Source organism: Toxorhynchites rutilus, chromosome 3, assembly GCF_029784135.1.
Source record: "Toxorhynchites rutilus septentrionalis strain SRP chromosome 3, ASM2978413v1, whole genome shotgun sequence".
Lineage (NCBI taxonomy): Eukaryota > Metazoa > Arthropoda > Insecta > Diptera > Culicidae > Toxorhynchites > Toxorhynchites rutilus.
In genome coordinates, this window is record NC_073746.1 from 77894935 (window position 1) to 77917376 (window position 22442).

Sequence of the window (22442 nt, forward strand, 5' to 3'; positions counted from 1 at the left end):
CTTTCTTTGTCCACCATAGAATTGCACAAATTTTACAAATACATATTCATGGTGAAAAACTTAAAATATGTTTGATTACATTTGTCTGAAATTCCGAACAGCCTCTTTGGAAAAATATTATATGAATTTTGCATTTTGTGCTTCGAAACATGAGTAAAATTCCGAATTTGCTAACGCAAACATTGTATCGCTTGTTTTATCGCTTTTTTTGTAAATGCTTAGTATTAACCCTTTCCCGTACGATTTCATTTTCAAAATAGCGAACCAAACGCAAACGCTTCGATGGGTCACGCATCGAGTAATTTCACTACTCTGCAGAGCGTCGTAGCGCTTTGTGATATACAAGCGCGCCACGAGAGAGAATCGATATTGTACGTTATGGCACAATCATTTCATATCGAATGAGACTCGATGTTGCACGTGAAAGGGTTAAAAGTTATAGATAGTATCGGTACCTGTAGATGACGTTAAAATGAAGCCTATACCATAAATAATGCCAGGTTTCTTATTATTCAATTATTCATAACATTAATGTTCAGTAAATTTACATTTAAAAATGAAATGTTCGGAATTTGAGAGAGAACGGTACCACGATCAGGAAAAAAAATATTCATATGATTAAATTTGAAACAGCTAAATCTGTTCGGATGCTGCAATTCATAAAAAAAGCAAATCGACGGTGCTAACACTAAATGTGGGTTGTGTGAAAATCCGGGTTTTGCCCAATATACCGAACATTTGAATTTTTTTTTTAAACCCTTTTGAACCGTTGGATCGATTTCCGATCTACCACCAGCAAATGAATGATTTGTATGCGCATGATTTACTTGCGAAATCCAAATGACCAACTTCAGACGAGACGAAAACTAGATTTTTTGAGGACTTTGAGGTGTCGAGACCAAAGAGATACAAACTATTTATATTATTTCTGGAAAACTGAATTTTTTCCACATAAAATATCAAAAGTTCAATTTTCCCGACAGATTTTCATCTTTTTTATTTCTACAACGGTTATTGAGATTTATATTATATTGAATGAAATTTGACCTCAACAACGGAAATAATGCCCGGATTTCATATAAGTTATGTTAAAAAATTTAATTCTTCCTAAAATCATACAAACCATCGGCACCTCAAAACCCTTGAAGTTTTAATATATTAATTTTTTTTCGCCTAAAAGTAGACATTTGGCGAGTTTACAATTATTTCAAGAAGGTTTACTCACCCTTATTTTACTGCAATAACATCAAAAATCCACCAGGCGATTTAAATGTTACATTTTTTTAGAAATGAGTATATTCGTCGAAGTCAAGATTTGTTGACGTAGGACTACAAAATTACCACTCCAGCTATTATTACAAAATGCATCGAACTTTTTTTAAAATAACTCTTTAATAGAAAGCTCCAAACTTTAATAGAAAGCAACCTGGAAAGGGCCAATAGTTTACGTGTCTCAGTTGAAGATAGTTGGGTAATGATTCGTTATTTTTCTCGGGAAGGCAATACAGAGGCTGGCCATATGTCGCACTTTGTTTCCTCGCGTTGCACAGAGTAGTCATTGCGTACGCTTCCGAAACGGTTAACGGTCGAGAGCTGAAACACACTCGGTAGCGAGCAATTGTTTCACTATCAAAGTAATTCCACCATCCTCAACCAATCCATTTCTAGCAACGCATAAAACAACAACAGTGTATGCGTTTGGTGCGTAAATTAATGAAGCACTTGTCACCAAACGGCATTAATCACGGTGTTGGTTCGATAGCACGAAAGTGGAGGATCCTGTAGAATGACGCTGAAATTCTTTTGGAAAAATAGTTCTGAAAAGAACTGATAAATTAACTCTTTTTGGAGGGTAGAACAATTAAACACGTTCCGACAAAAATGAAGCATAAGCAATAGTGTTATTTTGTTTAAGGCTGTGACATGAAAATCGGAACTTTTTTCTTTATTTTAGTTGATGGTGTTAACTACTTGAAGCTTAGAAAATGACTGACCGGGGCAGATTTATTTATGCGTACTGGTCGGTAGGAGAATCACACAGAGGCAGGGCAATATTGATGCTTCTCTTCAGAAACTAAAAAGTGTGAGATATCTTCCATTATTCCTTAGTATCGAACGCAATAATCGTATGTGCGTTAACAGCATTAGGAAAAAACTTTTATCGGTTCGCTAGCTGATGGGAGAAATCGCGAATTGTTTATTTATACATAACTAGCTGACCCGGCAAACTTTGTCCCGCCCAAAATTTATTTTTCGTTATCACATCCACGTTTTCCAACTAAGCGCACGTTCATGGGTCCAATCGCAGAACTGTTCATTGATTGACCTTCTAATCTACCCTTTAAAATTATTTTTTACTATAAAATTTCAATACTTCTACCAAAACTCGACATTATAATATCAGATTATTTTCAGACACAATTCTCGTGCAAGATTTTTCATCCACTTGCAAATAACATATTTCTCCGTTACACAGAATAAATGTTTAATACAGAAAATATGATAGAATGAAGACAGCCCTAAGTCGGACAACTCCTTCTCATGTTTTGCTCTTATCAACACATTCGGTGATCCATTTTTATTTTTATAGATAGAAGACGATATAGGAGTGCGTTTTATAACATTAAAAAAAATCAGTTGTCATTTTTGGTTGAAATATGTGTATTATTTTTACGGGACCTCCTCTCCATTTCAGAGAAGGGAGGGGTGTCATACCATCATAGAAACATTTCTCATATTCAAAAACCTTCCCATGCCAAATTTGGTTCCATTAGCTTTATAGTTTTCGAGTTATGCAGAAATTTGTCTTTTATTTGTATGGCAGCCCCCCCTTCAGAGACTTTAGAGACCGTAAAAACAGTTATTGCACCTGAAAACCTCCAAATGCCAAATTTGGTTTCATATGCTTCATTAATTCTCGAGTTATGCAGAAATTTGTGTTTCATTTGTGTTCAGTTCCACACCGACCGAACTGAAGTGACAGCATCTAGCAGCATGCAGAATTTGCACACCACACCACAAACCACGAGTACCCCTCCCACAGCGCCTATGAGCCAGCCATCGCTAAACCACGCTGTGCTCGACGGCATAAAAATGCACGCTTGTCGCGGCACGGCATTCAGTTTTGCGTGAGCCGTGGTGCAGTGAACATTGGAGACCATGAGCAGAGAAGGAGGAAAACATCACCAGCAGCAGCAGTAGCAGTCGCAGCAGCAATGAAACTGCACCGTTGGCAGTAAGAAGCTGCACCGCCGGCAAGAAGAAAACCATTTCATTGCTACCGAATAAAAGTAACGCGCCCGCAGCGGAGCGCATCAGTCGTTATCCAACCATCGCGAAGTGAACATCAAGTGAAATTGAAACTAGAAATATGAAGAGAAAAACAGTGTAAATAAAAATGATAGTGTGAAAAACCAAAGTCTCCGGTATTTGCGTCCGACCGCCGGAACATCCAGTCCTCCATCTCTGCCGCAATAAAAAGAGTAAATAGAGTTTTCATGAGAAAGCCTTTCTCAAAGCTCATCAAGTGCAAGCGGTTGTTGCTAGCCAAGCGCTAGTCCAGTCCAACTGCGACGTTGGCTTCATGAGGCGAAGCCAACCCAAGGAGTCTGGCCCAGTTGCCCTCCTGGGAAGGAACACAGCGGTTCCTGTTCCCACCCGGCTCGGTTCCCGCTGGGAAAGCGAGCACCCTACATCGACCGGCGCATTACAGTCCACTGCAGCCCCAACAATTTGTATGGCAGCCCCCCCTTAGAGCGGGGGTTAAGAGTCTAACCACCATAGAAACATTTATTGCACCCTAAAACTCTCACATGTCAAATTTGGTTTCATTTGCTTGATTAATTCTCGATTAATGCAGAAATTTGTGTTTCATTTGTATGGCAGCCCCCCTTTAGAGAGGGGGGTGAAGAGTCTAACCACCATAGAAACATTCATATATACCCTAACCTCGATATGCCTAATTTGGTTTCATTTGCTTGATTAATTCTCGAGTAATACAGAAATTTATGTTTCATTTGTATGGCAGCCCCCCCTTAGAGAGGGGGGAGGAGTATCTAACAACCGTAAAAACATGTATTGCACCCTAAAACTCTCACATGCAAAATTTAGTTTCATTTGCTTGAGTAATTCTCGAGTAAATTCCGTTCATCGAATGAAATGGATGAAAAATTGGAGATGGAAGTAACTTCCGACACAAGCTGTTTAGTTTGAGTAGGTGGCCAAACAGATTCTATCCGATTATGATCAATCTCCCAATTGGTAACCCCAACTAGGTAGTTTCCAACTCAGTAGAAGCTAATAATAATAATAGTATTTTACGATAGAAAAAAAAGCCACAGTAATGTAGCAGAAGAACGGGGATGCAAAGTACAATTTTGTTCGATTATCCGTCAATCAAGTGTTTACAAAATATGGTTGTCATTATCACAGGTTGAGTTTTCCAAAACTAGCACTGCCGTTCTACGTATAGTAGTCCCATGTTCCAAAATCAGCAAATGAGAAAAATGCAATCAGAGTTTTCTGCCATATTTGTCTATTCGAAGCTTTAAGCATTTCAGTTTAGCAATACACCGTTTTTTTATAAGCATTAAACTATTGTTTATTGAAATGTGACAAGATTCCCTCATTTGGATCAATCAGGCTTGACTAGGGGCTTAAAATTCATGGTGGGACACTTATACCTGGAATATCACATGGACTAGCAGTGCTAGTAAAAATACTGACTGTAATTTAATTTCGCCCGTGAAATTAAATTACAGTCACAGAAGGCACAGCAGACGTTTTTTTCTTGAATCCAGAGTCATTTGTAAGCGAGTTTGTTTCATCCTTGAATCAAACTATACAAAGTCTTGTACATGACAAAAGCAGAAATGGAGATGACAGTTGATCTCGACGTTTCATGCAATTTGAAAACATTTGGTATCAAAAAAATATATTTTTTTAAACACCGTGATTTCATGTACTTGGATGATTTTACAGTTTTCATAAAAACTCAAACTTTGACGTCTTTGCGAAACTATTAAATAAAGTTCGATTGAGCTGAAATTTTGCATAAGGTGTTTTTTGTCTCTGGAGTAGAAATTTTTCAGGAAATTCCTTTCGAAAATTCGAGACGACCATTTTCAAATACACTCTAGTACAGCCATTCGGTTTTTTTTTAAATTTCACAATGGGGTGCCCATTTCCATTTTTGGGAGGTCTGAAAAATCAATTTTTCCCCTTTTTTCTGAAGGAAATTTTTCTAAAACTTATAGTCTTTTATCTGCTGAACCGATTCAGATGATCGACACATCAAATTGACTCAAAAACGAAAATACACCTCTCTGATTTTGGTATATGTTATGTCAAAAATCTCAGCTTTCAGGGAAAAAAATTAAAAATATATAACGCCCTTTGTCTCTAATCCATGTAAACTATAAAATCAAATACAATCGATAACTATGAAAACGAAATCATATTTTCTTCCAAGTGTAATATGTAATTTATAAGAAGACTAGCTCATTGGCTTCGATTTAATTTGCCGATCATCTAAATCGGTCCGGCAGTTCAAAATTATAACTTTTTGAAAAAAGGCATTTTTGGAAAAAAAGGGGAAAATGTGGTTTTTCGGAAATGGGAAATGGAAATGGGCACCCCAATGTAAAAATAAATACTAATATTTTGCGATAAGGAGCAAAACTACAAATGGACCGTAATTCGCTTTGCGGAGTCAGAAATACCTAGATACCATGCCACGAGGATATGCAGCAGTGATCGAAAATATCAATGAAGTATTTATCAGAAATACTCATTTCCTTTTGAAACTATACACAGTGTAAAGGTAAATGGACAGAATTTGACTTGATTATAAATGTTGATATTATGAGTATGAGTTTGCTTTTGTCGTGATATATCAGGCATAATTGCAACCACTTTCCTGCCTTCTCTTCTATTTTTATAATGTAAAACCATCTATTTTCATAACCATTCCATCACTTTATATGTGAATTTCATCTAGAAATGTGTACTTGTTTCAGAAATAACTATTTCTGGAAGGTTCTATGGGTTTTCATCATGTTGAAAAAACTTCAAATACTTACGTGAAAGAGGCACCTTTTCTAGGCATTCGTAAACTATTATACAATCGATTAAAAGGACAAGGAAAAACATCGAGAAAATGAATATTGTTCCCAAGATACCGTACTATTTGACTGAAATACGATTGAAGAGAATGGAGAGTTCAAAGAAGAGTTCCTCGCATCTACTTATATTAGACGAAAATGGATTAATTTCGATAATTCCGAGCAGAGAAAGCCGTTAGGCGATCCTCATCACTGAGTGCAAGTTACTCAACTTGATCCCAAACTATCCCAGAACATGGCCATCGATAGTTTTCGATGCAGTTGATCAAGCCTGGAAACGAAAAACGGTCTTTATGCAAGCAGGAATGTAACCAAGTAATTTTGCATCATCGAATCCATGTTTGAAAATCGGTGAAAATACATGATAGTAGGAGAACTTACCGCTATTGATGGCGCCAGAATTCATTGTACACTACCTCGAGTATTTCGAATGAATACAGAAAAAATCTCTGATAACATATTTTCGTATGAAACCGGATCATTTTGGAATATAGAATAGCACACATTGCACATAAACAGCTATTATTATTCAGTCCTAAATAAAATTTGTTAATTTATACCATCCTCTTATAGCCGTAGAACAATTTGTGTGCTCTTCAATAAAAGTTAGAAAGTATATCATTCCAAACAAGATGTAATTTTTTGGCGTGAAGAGAATCGAAGAAACCAAAAATAATCTGATGAACCTCTTCGATCCAACGCTTGCCTCTTATTGGCTTTCGTCCTAGCACCAGCTTACGTTCCTCACGAGGCGGCCTGCGACCATTCCTCTACTAATTAGTAGGTTCTAACGCAATAAACGGCAAACCACTCTTATCTTCTGCTCCGGAGGATGTGATTAGTACTCCCAGTTATTCATCGACGAAGCCCAGGCGGCCGGAGCCTAGCAATTATAAAAAAAAAGTGTATCAGCTCGGCGAATACACCTCGTGTCACCTGCTCTCACCCGCCCACTTTCGCCCGCGGAGGCAGCCAACTATCGTACTCCTTTAATTAACTTATCTAATTAATTAATTAATTAATTAACAAATTAATTACCATCCAGCGGAAATATGATACACACGCACACACACATACGGCTCGGTCGCTTCGAGCATCGTACTTTCCTCCGGGGGCTGATATTCGATGTTGTGTGTTTTGTTCAATCCGAGCGAGAGACAGAGACAGACAGACAGAAAGTGAGTGAGAGGGGTGTGTGTGATATACACGTAGAAAGATAGCAGCAAGCAAAGCTGGTTCTTGTTATCCCGCTCCCCACCCCCACCGAAGCGAACGCGCGTCACCACAAACGACGGCACTCTCATCGATAGCAGGAGCGCGCTGCCAAGCACGACCCACCCGAGCGGGGCATCTCACCTCGTTAAACTATGGCTGTGGAAACGACGACGACGTCCTTCTCGTCGTAATCGACGTTGATGAGTTGCGGATCGTCCCTCCATTGTGTCCTCCTCCGGTTGCCTCAGGGTGGGGCTGGCCAAGGCAGGCGAGATATGGGGAAGGTCTCTTCAACTGTCGTGCGGACGCAGGAGCTTACCTTTATTCATCCAACATTGACGTAATTAATGTTAACAGCTGCCAAATGGTTAGTGAGGGTGGACCGATGGGAGATCGGCGTGTGTGTGGGTGTGTGTGTGTATGTGCGATGGGTCCCGGAGTTAAGGGGCAGCGAAGCATCACACAGAGTTGAGAAGGATGAAAGGAGCTGTTCCCCACACTCGAACGAGTGAAGGACTTCATTGAAGCGTTCGCTCTCTCTCTCTATCTCTCTCCCGGCGGTGGCTGTTTATTTAAACTTGAAACTATAGAATATTGCTAATGAGGGTGAAACCGGTGAAGACACAAAACTCCATCATAAACGAGCAGCTCAGGACTTTGTCAACCTCGAGATGGGGGGGAATTAAATTTAACTTTCACACTCCGGATCCGATGAGCGATGGATGGGGATGGATGGCACGTCTGGGGAGCCGCTCTGGTGTTTGCATAGGAGCATGCATAATTAGAGACAAACAATGACTTAATTATCGCTTTCAATGCGCGAAGAAAAGACAAAACTGGTGGAGCAGTGTGGGGGAGGGGCGGGCGAAAGGATTTTCTTCGGGGGTGTTTGCTGCACGTAACGGCAATTATTTGCTAACACATTAACTTTAACAATCAGGCCCTGTTTTGCTACTTGGACGATCCGATGGGGCGCACTCATTTCGCTAATTAATACGGAAACGAACTGTATTGGTTTGCTGAATAAGTTTGCCCGTTATCGTAAAAGATTACGGCCGGAACTACTCGCCCGTCTAGGCAAGATGGGTGGTAGTTTGTTGTTTCTGTCTAATGAACAGGAAAGACACTGCGTGGCTTTTACTGCGGACAAAGTTGTTTGATGAAGTGCGGAATCAATTAACAGAGCAGTGGCCACATCAGATGCTCCGTCGTCGTTCAAGCACCCTCCATATAAAGACCGTACTCGACAAATATGCAAAAGACAAACATTATCACCAAAAATTCATTCTAAGTTGGATATTTTTAAACTTTAGGGAATAAACAAACACACTGAAGTTCCTTCAGCCTCCTCTCGTAGGTTGAATACCCGCACCTTGGACTTAATTCAAATCCAAATCCAAAATCCTGTGCAATACTTGCACCATTTTTCATACACTCTTTCATCCACTGTTTTTTCAAATTGTGTTTTTTTTTTTTGAGAACCTTCCCTGCTTTCCGAAGCTTGCCCTCCATAATCACCCAGAATTTTTATATTTTAAAAAGTTCTGACGAGTTTGGCGGATTTGCCTCCATCGGTACAAAAACAACTTCGATGGCTTCGTACTATCCCATCACCGATTTCGCGTAATGACACGATGCCACATCCGGCCATAATAGAGTGTCACCCACGTGGGACCGGAAGAAAGGCAGCAGGCGCTTCGGGAGGCATTCCTCTCTATATATGTGGCTTTATATTGGTGGTGCCGGTCGTTATGTACGGCTTGCTGAATTTACCGCACCCACTGATCACCTGTCACACCAAGTACTTCTTGGCAAATTTGTCGATCTTCTTCTTCCGGAACATCCCGGAACCTCCAGGCGGAACATGTAGACGAAAAAATCCTGGCCGAGAATCACATTGATATACGTATTGTCGTCGGCTACACCAACAACTCGCGGTACAGCTTCCTGGCGCGGGATTTGACCACCGTATTCTGTTTATCGATTCGATCAGGCGCCTTCCTCACCTTGAAGACACTAACTCCGGCCCACTTCATTGTCTGCTTGACGACGAAGAATTGAGCTTCTTGGCCACGTCCCGAATCGAGAGGCTCGGATTGCGCTTGAAGTAACCCCTCACCTTCCTTGCCTTCACGGGGTCGGTCGTCTTCACTTTTCTTCCGCTGTCTACTCGCCTCTGGGTCTCCTTGAACGATTGTACCATACGGTCCACACAGTCGACCGCGCACACTTAATTTTTTGTCGAAGCACTCCTTGCTTGGAATCCATCTCGATAACCACTTGTGACGAAATTTTGCACATGTAACATTACACTCTAAACTAGTTTGCCCCAAAATTTCTTCTATTTTCCATGCAATAAAAAGCATTTTTTTCGAGCTCGAGATGCGCACAGAACGAGAAGCAAATTTTAGTTCTGATTGTCCTCGATTTAAGTAAGGCTTTTGACTCCATCAATCATAAACTTCTCCTTCGGAAATTGAAATCAATTTTTCCAACATTCCATTTTTGTGGACGAACTGAATCGATATTCACTCAATCAACGGTTTATCAACCCTATTATCATTACTAAACTCATGAAATTCAGTTCGCATTTACGCAAAATATGCTTTGTTAACAATTGTTGGAATATACTACAAAATCTCAAGGTAAGTTTAATGAAATGCGCTATATAACAACACCAATTAGAATAAACATCGAGTAAGCCATAAGAATTTGTTCGAAAGTAAGTTATGAGTTTAATTTTTCTACGATATGATTGTGAAGACATTTTTTCGTACCATGTGAAGACATATGAAAAAATCGACTGGTATCCCTGAAGAGTACAACCGAAGGCATGTTCTTTGAATGCATTACTTCTGAATGCTTTCATCAGAACCTTTGGAAAATTGACCAGTTGGATGAATTGGCATGAAAATATGGAGAATGATTACGTTAGTGATTCTTAAGCAGATGAAATAACGCGAAATACAGCGGTCACACATTTTGTGTTGTTTAGCTTTATAAGCAGATATGCTGCCCAGGAATAATTTCATAATAAGCTGGATATAACCCGGTACCTGAAATAGATTCAACGGCTTAAAATAGAAATTGAAAACCATCTGTCTATACTCTATGCAGTATACATTTCAGATTGTCGACTTAATTATAAGTAATCGCCATCTTTCAACGTTAATTTACGTTAATTGCGTTAGTTAAATTTTACAGAAAATAAAACGTTCAACATCAACGATTAGATTCACGTTCACTAAAACACGTTCGTACGAAAACGAGGATGGGATAATTCCTTCGAACGAACGATGTTCGAAAGTTCGAATGGATAGATTTGTTTCGTACGAAACCAAGAACACGAATGAGACATTCTCTCGAACGTTTTGTATTCGATCGAAAACAAGAAGAAGGATATTTAACTGGAGCCCCATCATATTCACAAACTTTTTTGTGTATTTGAGATCCTCACGATCGATGAATTTGATGGTTTCTAGAAACAGAACAGACGTATTAAAAAAATCCTTCCGTTAACGTGCAATTCCAAATGAAATCGTCTAAAAAAAGCAGATTTTAAAATCATGTATTTTTGTATGTAATCCGTTTGGGTTGGAGGAAATATGAGTTTTCCACAGCAATTTGGAATTTTTTGACTCAAACGTAACTTATGAAAAGGGCGTATCGATTTGAGTAAGAGAAATCTTTGATAATTTTTATCTCAAAAACTATGAGTCGTACCGAAATAGTGTCTTAGAAAGAGTTATAGAGTATTGATGTCTAAACATGAAAAAAATATACACTGAGAAAAAAACAGTACTCTTTTTTTATTTACAAAAAAAACTTTAATTTGCAATATCCAAAATACATATTTTTAATTTTTTTTTCATATAAAATAGAAGTCATGTAGAAAAATAAAAAAATGGGTCCGAGATGGTAAAACTAGGTAAAGCTAGGCAGCTTGAACAACCGATTACGAGTTCCCAAACGTTATTTGACTGGGCTAGCAAGCCAAAAGAAGACTATCTTACAAAATTGTCATTTTCATATATGTTACTAGAAGAATATGATCAGGGTTTGGAAGAGTTGAGTAGCATGTATGATAACACCAAACAAATTCCAAGTACCCAAAAGTATCATTCTTTTGTACCTGTATCCGAGAATGAAGTAGCAGCAAAGTTGTATTCTAACGGCAATGCAGCAAGTTATCATAATGTGTATAGAAATATAAGAAAATAATGAAAAAATTAAATTATATACAACAAAATTGGTAGTTGATAAAAATAAATGTTGATAAAAAATAAATGCTAAAAACTCTAGTACAGGTAAACTTCGATATAACGTACCCTCGATATAACGTCACTCGATATAACGTACATTTTACCTCGATATAACGTACACATGATCAAAGTCTAAAAAAAATATTTTTTTAAATATTTTTTTCTGAAAGAACAATAGAATATCTGTATTTTGATACTAAAGCTTGTGTTGTAACTTTAACCAATCCCGAAATACTACTGTTTTGTGATTCCGGATTCTAAATGAATCAAACTTCAATCAACAGAACGAAGGGAAACATCATGAGAAAAGTTGGCTTCGTCTTCCTATTGATTTTATTCATCAAACTTACTCAAACAGCAACACAATAAAGTAATATAAGCTACATTTCAGAGTTCTTTATTATGCTTCGACATAACGTATATGTCGATACAACGTACAATTTTGAAAATAAAATGTACGTTATATCGAAGTTACCCTGTATTATTATAAGTATCTCTTAAACTCCGATAAATATAGGAATTATTTGACCAAATTGTAGAGAATTATATTTTTTCCTTTTATAAATGTTGTGTTCTGTTGGCGCAAAATGTATAACATGTAAAAAGTTTGTATTAAGATAAAAAAACATTTTTTAATATCGCTACGTTTTATATTAGGCTGTCAAAAAAGTCCTGCGGTATTTCCGCGAGGTGTCGTTGTAAGCGCGTAGTTCTAGTTGTATTCATTGAATCGAGTCATACTATAGCTTGTTGGAAAGGTATTTTTGCGCGCTGTAATATAGTCCTTGACAGTGTTTCGTTTGGTTAAGTAGTTCGTGAGTTATAGTGTCGCAAATATGGAGCAAAATAAAGAGAAAATCCGACATATTTTACAGTACTACTATGACAAAGGCAAAAATGCATCTCAAGCTGCCAATAAAATTTGTACAGTTTATGGACCCGATACAGTTTCAATTTCCACCGCACAACGATGGTTTCAACTTTTTCGTTCTGGTGTAGAGGTCGTCGAAGATGCGCCACGCTCCGGAAGGCCTGTCGTCGAAAATTACGACAAAATCGCTGAATTAGCCGAGAAAGACCGGCATAGTAGCAGCCGTAGCATCGGCCAAGAGCTGGGGATAAGTCATAAAACCGTTATTAACCATTTGAAGAAGCTTGGATTCACAAAGAAGCTCGATGTATGGGTGCCACACACGTTGACGCAAAAAAACATCTTTGACCGTATCGACGCATGTGAATCGCTGCTGAATCGCAACAAAATCGACCCGTTTCTGAAGCGGATGGTGACTGGCGATGAAAAGTGGGTCACTTACGACAACGTGAAGCGCAAACGGTCGTAATCGAAGCCCGCTGAAGCGGCTCAGACGGTGGCCAAGCCCTCATTAACGGCGAGGAATGTTCTGCTGTGTGTTTTGTGGGATTGTAAAGGAATAATCTATTATGAGCTGCTTCCCTATGGCCAAACGCTCAATTCGGACCTGTACTGCCAACAACTGGACCGCTTGAAGGTAGCACTCATGAAGAAGAGGCCATCTTTGATAAACAGAGGCCGCATTGTCTTCCATCAGGACAACGCCAGACCACACACTTCTTTGGTGACGCGCCAGAAGCTCCGTGAGCTCGGATGGGAGGTTCTTTTGCATCCGCCGTATAGTCCGGACCTTGCACCAAGTGACTACCACCTGTTTTTGTCCATGGCGAACGAGCTAGGTAGTCAGAAGTTAGCCACAAAAGAGGCCTGTGAAAATTGGCTATCCTAGTTTTTTGCCAATAAGGAAGCGAGCTTCTATAACAGGGGTATTATGAAGTTGGCATCTCGTTGGGAACAAGTCATCGAACAAAACGGCGCATATTTAACTTAAAACAGATGATTGTAACTAATTTTATGAACAAATGAAAATTCAAAAAAAATACCGCAGGACTTTTTTGACAGCCTAATATTAACCCACATGTGTTCAAATGATTTTCAACGTAACTCCTAAACATATATTTTTACCATGATGATATATTTGGAAAAGTTGTTGGAAATTATAAGCAAACTCTTAAAATTTCATGAACATGACGGTATAGCTCGACAAACATATTAAAAGGGAATATTTACTATAAAAAAGACAATAAATTAGAAATATGTTTCAAAATATCTCGAAAATGACTGCATTTAGAAGGAGATTTATAATGAGCTTTTTTGTTTTAAATCACACCAGGAATCATAATTTGTGGTCAAAAATGATTGTTAACATACAAAAATTCGAAGTTTCGAAAATTGAAAAAAAAAATTCGATGTTCCACAAAGTTCGTCAAAAATAGTTTTACCATCTTGGACCCATTTTTTGAATTTTCTACATGACTTCTACTTTATATGAAAAAATTTGAAAATATGTGTTTTGTATATTGCAATTTTTTTTCTCCCATTTATTTATTTCATAGGCTCATTAGCATTTTATCTGTAACAGAGCCGGGTTTTCATCGTGTACATGTACATATGTTTTATGTTTCTATAAATTGTAAATTACACAGTAGTAGTAGTAGTAGCCAGTTAGGCGTAAGGGTATTCAATCTGTTCTTCCATTGTTCAGCAGACCGGACAGCGGAGACAGTTGATATTGATAATTTTTGGGTTATTTATAGAACAGCAGCCCGATGTGTCTTGCAGAGCAGAGCAGTTGTATGGATGAATCGATCTTATTTCGACCGTGGATCGTTTTCCATCGCTGATGATGGTTGCGTAGACGTAGTTATTCTATAACAACACAAAGATGGTCAATTGAGGGCCCTGAGTTTGAACTCACGATCGATCGCTTAGTAAGTGAACGCGTAACCAAGTGGCTACGAAGACCCCCTGATACTGCAAATTAAAGTTTTTTTTTGTAAATAAAAAAAGAGTACTAATTTTTTTTTCTCAGTGTATATTTTTTCATGTTTAGACATCAATACTCTATAACTCTTTCTAGACACTATTTCGGTACGACTCATAGTTTTCGAGATATAAATTATCAAAGATTTCTCCTACTAAAACCGATACGCCCTTTTCAAAAGTTACGCTTGAGTCAAAAAAATCCCAATTGCTGTGGAGAACTCATATTTCCTTCAACCCAAACGGAATACAAACTTTCATTCGAATCAAAAATACTCATGTTTTGTCATTTGTCGATTTGCATTTGAAGAATGCAAGGGGTGTAAGTGACTTAATCGATTTCTCTTCATCAACTTTTATCTTTAGTTAATAACTCAACTGCAAAAAAGTTCCAATTTAAGTTCGCTAAAGAATCCGATAGATGAGGTTCTGACCTATCTTCCACATTGTCAAATACAACTGGGAATGTATTTGCAGCTAAGTTATGACCAGAAGGGAGAGTCGATGTAGAGAAATCGATCAAATCACTTATACCCCTTTCATTCTAAGCCCCTCATTTGGAATTGCTCTAACACGCTGTAATTTTAGGGAACAACCTTCCTTTAAGCTGCAAACGTGCTTCTTCTGCATTCAGAAGTTTGTTTAGCCAATGTTAAGGTGGTACATACTTTGAGAACTGTTGCGTTGTTCGCGATTTACCGGTTGCTCGTGTAACTATACCTAGGCGTCAGCTGATATAGGATAGTGTCTCATGCAAATGCAATGAGCCCTCTCACCTTTTGTCATGATCATTTAATAAGATGTTTACTTTGAGAGTAAATCTTGTGTAAATTTCTGTTTTATTTTTTTATTCAGATTGTTAGTTAGTTTATTTTACCCATCCTGTTGTAACTTATACTAAACCAAAAAGTTATCACATTTCAACAATGTTCTCTTTAGGTATTATAATTTCTAAAATAAAAAACTGAGAATGCCAAATACAATTACACATTCGGTATACTGTTTCGAAAAATAAGAAAAAATATTTTTTGACGAGAACTTTACCTTTGAGAGCTGCGTACTACAGGAAGTGAGTTTTTAATTTAGAAAATTTGATAAGTGATGTGAAATAATTGTGTGAAGCTATCAAGAAATATAGTCATGTATAGAACAGCATTGATGCAGTGGAATTCATAAACCCTAACTTTACATATTACTAGCAGGCTTCTATCTTCACATTTCGACATATCCAAACGTGTGATAGCTCATACTCATTTGAATGAATTTCCTAAACATGCCATGGAGAAGGTTTATAGAAAATTTTACCCGTGACGGAGCGAACGCAAACTCGAATAATAACACAAAACTCAAAAAAAAATACATTTGTATTTCTATTTTTTGTATATTTCGATAACGTTAATGGAACAAATTTATTTTTTTATCGCACATATTTATCAGTTTTGTAAACAAATAACTGTCGCTAACACGATACGAAGGGAAGTAATTCAAACGACAATAGGGTAATTATATTATTATATTATCCTCATTTCTCTTATATCTTAAAATACTCTGTTTGGGTGTGTTTTATAAGAAAAATGAATGCTTTGCGATTCCGATTTTCTCTAAACATTTTCCGGTATTAAATAATAAGACTTTTGAGAAATTATTATATAGTAACTGATAATTATTCTCTTTTTTATAGAATGATTTATCATTGAATATTCTATGTTTTTCCTCTAGCTTAAACTCTGTTTTATCTGATTTTTATCTGATGGTTCGTGAATACAGTCAACATTGGTAGACCACAGCCTGAGGTTTAAAGAATTTGTCTTCCGCAATGACCAGAAGTTCGTACACCCCTAACTTCTACTATACTATGTTTTTTTTACAAATAGATAAAACTAAATAAGATAAAAAATGTTTCTTCTGATTTTTCGATATTAAAATACCCCCAATACTGAAGCGTCTCCTCTTTCTTTATTCCAGATTATTTGGCTCGGGAGCCTGCTCAGCCTGCCACCAGTCGATACCCGCTAACGAGTTCGTGATGCGAACCACATCGCACACCACGGTGAACAACAACGTGAACGCCGCGAACAACCAGAACGGGACGGCGAATAACAACAACAATAACAACAATGGCCAGACCGTTCCGCAGCATCATGTTTTTCACCTGAAATGTTTCCAGTGCTCCAAGTGTGGCTGCCATCTGGTGCAAGGTGACCGGTACTACATGCTGGGTGGAAGCTTGGTATGCGAGCAGGACTGGCACAAGCTGGTGAAGACCTCGAACGCCCAGACGAATCCCCCACTCCGCAAGGGCAAGGTCGGGCGACCACGGCGATCACGAGACTGAGATGGCCCCCGGCTGGGTCGTCCGCCCAAGGTGAAACGTCCACCGATGGGAATCGACGAGACGCCCAGCACTAGGGCTGCCGTGACGACGGCAGGTGCCCTTTTGGATGATTTGGAGCTAACCGCCCAACGGAACTTAGCCCTAGCTCGCCTCAACTCCTCACCCCTGCCACCGATTCAGACCAATCACATGACCAACGCTGGTAATAACTCGGCCGGAAATGGGTCCAATAATGTGGGTCCAACGAGTACCGCCGAGCAGTCACTGTATGGCCATCTCTACGGCAAGGAGATGGGCCTGATGAGAAAGCTAAGTAACATCGATGACTATCCGAGTCATGCCGCCGCCACGGCTGCCGCACGCAGTTACCAGCAACTGTTGCAGCATCCGGACGGTGTCATACCACCCGGAACGACTCACCAAATGCAGCAAAATTTCGCCGCCCATACTCACGCCGCCAAATTCAATCAGTTCAATTATCCAAACCCAAGTGGTCTGCTAAAGCCCTGCTACGATTATTCCTCTCAACAGCAGCAGCAGCAGCAGCAACATCAAGCCGCAGCTGCCGCGGCGGCAGCAGTCGCTGTGGCCCAACAGCATCAGTTGCAATCTCACCAGACGGGCTCGGGAGCGACCGGCTCCCCGACGCCATCCTCGAATCAACAGATGAAAAAGGAAATGTTCAATCTGAATGGTAGCAATGGAGCAGATTTATACACATCCCCGCCGACTGCTTCCTCCGCCGGGTCGGCCGTATCACCGGCCCCTTCGACAAATTGCTCGGCCAACACTACCGCATCCTCCGTGGCCAACGGAGGCGGCGGGCTATCGTTCATGAATCTTCATCAGCCATCGTCCGCTGCGGCAGCAGCAGCCGCCGCCGCTGCCGCTGCTGCCATGTATGCCAATCACTTCAATTCCAATGGCGCAGGAGTGGGTGGCCTCTCCAAAATGGACAACGGTGACAGTTTAGCTGACTTCAACCCGATGCGAAACGCAAACAATTCCGTCAACAGTGGTCCACCGAATGCCGCTGGCGGCACCGTCAGCAACAGCAGTCTCATCAAAACCGCCGAATCGGTCCTGATGGCAAGAAGCTCAATTATGAATAATTTAAATAGCAATCTTAATAAAATCGAACCAAATACTGATACCACTCATAACGATAATAACAATAACCCACATAACCACCATCAGCAGCAACAGGGCCACAATCATCTCTCCTCCCACCAGCAACAACAACAGCACCATCACGGTGGCCATCATCCATTTCATCATCAGATAAACTCGCTCGGCAATGGCGGGGGCGGAACCGGCAATAATGATGACGATCATGACAAATTATCGTCCCCATTAACGGGCACCTCGACGCTCACCAGTGCCGATCTCAATGATCCCGAGAACGATACCAATGATGATGGATATACTATCCTTTAAAAAAATAGGTCGTGAGGCGTCTCCATCATCTGCCAATCAGTGGAAAAGCATGGCTCCCGAAGCTGCGCTTCGTTGTGAATTGTCGTTAAATTGTAAATAGTCAAACAGACAGCAGAACAGTGTGTAACTTGAACAGATCTTATTACTCATCTTTCTCAGCAGAAAAAAACGAGCAGTGAGTAAACTCACATCACATCTTGTAATTAGGGTGAAACACTCAAGAAAAGGAAGAAGAGCAATTCCACGCCAAATCAGCCGACCCGACCTTCTCCGATTTTTTTAAACTTGATACCTATGATGGGAGCTTCCGAAAAAAAAAATTTCAATATCATATGACCAATTTAAATTACGACTGATTTTTGAAAAGGGCGTAATCGAAATCGTTGGTCTTTCTTTCAAAAAATCGTAACTCAAAATCCAGATGTCTGATCAAAATATGATGTTCGACAAAGTTGTTGGAAAATCAATGAACTGTTTAGGAAAAAAAACATTGCACTGTTAAAAAATCTTACTCAAAAATTGAATTATATATTAATAACTTTGATATCTCAAACCCCCCTCCCCATCTTCCTTTGATGTTTTTTTTGTATATTTCAATTGGAACCCCCTTTCAATTTAACAAAGTTTGACGTATCGTGGTGCTGTGGTAGATTCACCAAAATGGATACATGAATTTTTTAAAATATATGAAATTTCAATACATCGTAAAATCGTAACAATTTAAGAAAAGTAATATAAAAAATGAAATCTATACACAATTCAACATGAAAACCTATACATATAACGTTTTATTCTGGGACCAACCGTTCTCAAGATAGAGTAGAACCCCGGTTATCCGCGGAATAGTCGGGCTAGCTCACCGCGGATAACGCTTTAGAGAACTAAAAATGAGTTCCAAACACGAAAAAAAAAAAGATATTTCGGCATGAAAACTATGTTTTATCAATACAAAAATCATCAAACTATCCATCTTCCAGGTCGAGTACACCAGAGATCAGATAATGTGAAAGCCATGACAAAAAAAAAAGTGCATGAGCCTATCATTCACCGACAAATTCGGGGAAGGCCTATAGATTTACTATGGAGCGGATATTCCGCACCACGGATCATGCCATGTGAAATATCAAAAAACTGCCATTCAACTTCTCAACCAGGGTTTCTGAAGGTGGTCGATATCGACCCCTTGGGATCGATGAAGATTTCTTAGGGGTTTTTCAACTAGCGATAATCGCACCTCGGTAAAACCTCATTGGTTACGATATCGCCACTGCGCAAAGCTGTTCCTAAGGGTCGAAATACACGAAAACTGATTTTGAGTTTTTTTATCCCATTTATTTATTTTAGGCTCATTAGCATTTTAGCTGTAACAGAGCCGAATTTTAATCATGTACATGTCACATGGTTATCATATCTATAATTAGCACATTACACAGTTGCCATTTGACAGTTGATTGATCATTGTTGAGTTATTTATAGAACAGATGTGTCTTGCAGAGCAGAGCAGTTGTATGGATGAATCGATCTTATTTCGACCGTGGATCGATCTCCATCGCTGGTGATTGTTGCGTGGACGTAGTTATTCTGTAACAACACAAAGATGGTCAATGAGGGCCCTGAGTTGATTTTGTGGGTTGACGAGGACTAAAAATCGACCCCTATTAATTAACATATGTTCTTATTACTTCAAGTTACTGTATAAGTTGTGTTACGTGAACCAAGTTGTTATGAGAACGAGTAATTTTAGTAGAAAGTGTTATTGTTGTAATTTGTATCAATAATCATAAATTACACTTGATATTTGACGACTTTCATGCCAACACTTCTTAGGAGTAGGCAGCATCATTTCAGATAGCAGTGAAGCGTTGTGGGTGTAAATATATGGGTCATTTGAACATCTTTGCATTGGAATCTTCAAAAAAAAAACTAGACTACTTTTTGAAAAAGGCAAAAAAAAACATCCTTATTTTTCACAAAAAATCATGACTCAAAAACTATAATACCTAAAAAATTCTGGTCAAACAACGAAATGTAGAAAACTGTTTAGATTTTTAATAAAAAAATCAAAAAATTAAAAAAAGATCGTTAAAAAAATATTTTAAAAATTAAACATGAAAATTCTGGTCAGAAAACGAAATGTAGAAAACTGTGTAGATTTTCATAAAAAATTGCCAAAAATTTAAAAAAAACGTTAAAAAAATATTTTAAAAATTAAAAACCATTTTTCTCGTAAATGTATTTTTTTAAACTCTCAAAAAAAATCTATGAATAATCCTTACAATTTCCAACAAGTCGTTCATACATCGGCAGATTTTCACAGGAAAAAAGCTTTTCCAACTTTTCATGTTTTCTTCGAAAAAATTACAACTAATCCTAATTTCCTTTAAAGTCAAGATAGCGATATCGTGTATTCGACAAAGTTCCGGATGTTATTCAAATATGAACTTTCGTCAAAAACGTTAACGTATTTTATAGTTTCCGGAATATAAGGCATTTTTGTTCAAAGACTCCTGAAAAAATTAAGTTTTACTCGTATCATTTTTGTGTGTAAAGTCTCGCGTTTGACATTTTCTTGACATGTTCCTAAATGTGAAAAAGTTTTCAGAACATGTAAATCGCGATAATTTATACATATAAATATTACAAGTTAAACATTAATAGTAATTTTCAAAGAAAACGTGGAAAAGTTGTTGCCAGAACAACTTCTTCCCCGTTGAGGTGCACATCTTCCGATGTATGGGTGACTTTTTTGAAATTGTAAGAACTATTTGTATCCATTTTTCTAGATTTTTAAAAAAGACATGTTTTCGAAAAAATCATTTTAATTAATTTTTTTTTTTCAAAAATTTGTTTGATATTTTCTAATGAAAGCCTAAATAAATTCCTACCTTTCAATCCCTAATTAACATTTTGTAGATCGTATAGTTTTGAAATTAAGATTTTTCGAAAACAATTGAAAGAAAAAGCAAACAAAATAATAGCCAAAGAATGGAATGTAGGAAATTATTTGGGTTTTCACTAAAAAATATCAAACAAATTTTTGAAAAAAACTTCGTTGAAATTAAAAATATATCGAAAATTAAAATTTATTTTTCTTGAAATCAACTTTTTTATGTTTTTCTTTGAAAAATTACTATCAATGTTTAATTCGTAACAGTTTTATGTATAAATTATCGCGATTTACATGCTCTGCTAATTTATTTCTATAAAATGTCAAATGCCAGAATTTACACTCAAAAATGAAACGAGTTAATTTTTTTTTTCAAAAGTCTCTGTACAAAAATGCCTCATATTCCAGAAACTGTAAAAGATAGAAAGTTGACGTCTTCTACGAAAGCTCATATTTTAATAAATTCTAAAACTTTGTCGAACACTCAATATTGCAATCTTGACTTTAAACTAAATTAGGATTAGTTGCAATTTTTTCTAAGAAAACATGAAAAAGTCACAAAACTTTTCTTCTGTAAAAGTGCCCATCTTCCGATGTATGAAATACTTATTGGAAATTGTATGGGCTATTCATATATTTTGTTTTTAAATGTTTTAAAAAACACATTTTTGAGATAAATGAATTTTAATTTTTTAAATATTTTTTTATCAGCGAAATTTTTTTTTGAAAAATTTTATATTTTTTTTGACAATTTCAACAATTTGCTACATTTCATCAATTGACCATAATTTTGTATATTTTGGTTCTTTTTTGCACTTTTCAAAAAACTTCAAAAAAGATGCTCTTTACCATGTGTTTACACCCACAACATTTCATTGCTATCTGAGTTAATGTTAATCTTTCGAGCATTAGTAAAAAAATTTCTGAATAAGTTTGGCTATAAGGGTCGATCGCATCACTTCATTCTGGAAAAGAAGTCTCTTGCCAAAAGTAGTTTGAGAATCCCTGTTTTAAACCATAGCTTCTCGTAAATTCACATAGACTAGCAAAGTATTTTTGCTACAACGAATTGTATGTGTCCACCAAAGATTGCCACTGGTGGAGTCTTATGATGAGTCTAGTCGGAAAGCACTTTTGAAAACAAGCAACAAGGTTGCTTTTTTTCTCTTTATCACTACTCTCACTATTGTCATCGAATAGAAGATTGGAACAAAACTGAAATAGATCTGAAATAGATCCACACGCGCTTTTATAGAACGCATATTAGTTGTTATTGTTCTTGTTGTTGGTTGCGGCTCAACAATCCCTATGGCATGGGCATGTGATGTAA

The 22442-nt window shown here is 37.8% G+C and overlaps 2 protein-coding genes and 1 pseudogene across 11 annotated transcripts in view; 2 read left to right on the top strand and 1 right to left on the bottom strand.

The window, feature by feature from the left end:
- LOC129775022 (LIM domain transcription factor LMO4) overlaps nucleotides 1–16788 on the top strand; it is a 967612-nt gene extending 950824 nt beyond the window's left edge. For all 10 annotated transcript variants that reach the window (XM_055779176.1, XM_055779177.1, XM_055779181.1 and 7 more), the window contains one exon: nucleotides 16419–16788. In XM_055779176.1, the coding sequence (XP_055635151.1) occupies nucleotides 16419–16788 (370 nt within the window). The remainder of the gene's footprint in view (nucleotides 1–16418) is intronic.
- Nucleotides 16789–16833: 45 nt separating this feature from the next.
- On the top strand, nucleotides 16834–18225 carry LOC129773258 (probable serine/threonine-protein kinase DDB_G0267686). Its single transcript, XM_055776857.1, has one exon. The coding sequence runs from the start codon at nucleotides 16834–16836 to the stop codon at nucleotides 18223–18225; it is 1392 nt and encodes a 463-aa protein (XP_055632832.1).
- Nucleotides 18226–19373: 1148 nt separating this feature from the next.
- LOC129780695 (U4 spliceosomal RNA) lies at nucleotides 19374–19504 on the bottom strand (annotated as a pseudogene).
- Between the last annotated feature and the right edge of the window lie 2938 nt (nucleotides 19505–22442).

What these genes read in the sequence shown, in the direction of transcription:
- LOC129773258 (XM_055776857.1), top strand. Translation starts at nt 16,834, where the DNA reads ATGGGAATCGACGAGACGCCCAGCACTAGGGCTGCCGTGACGACGGCA.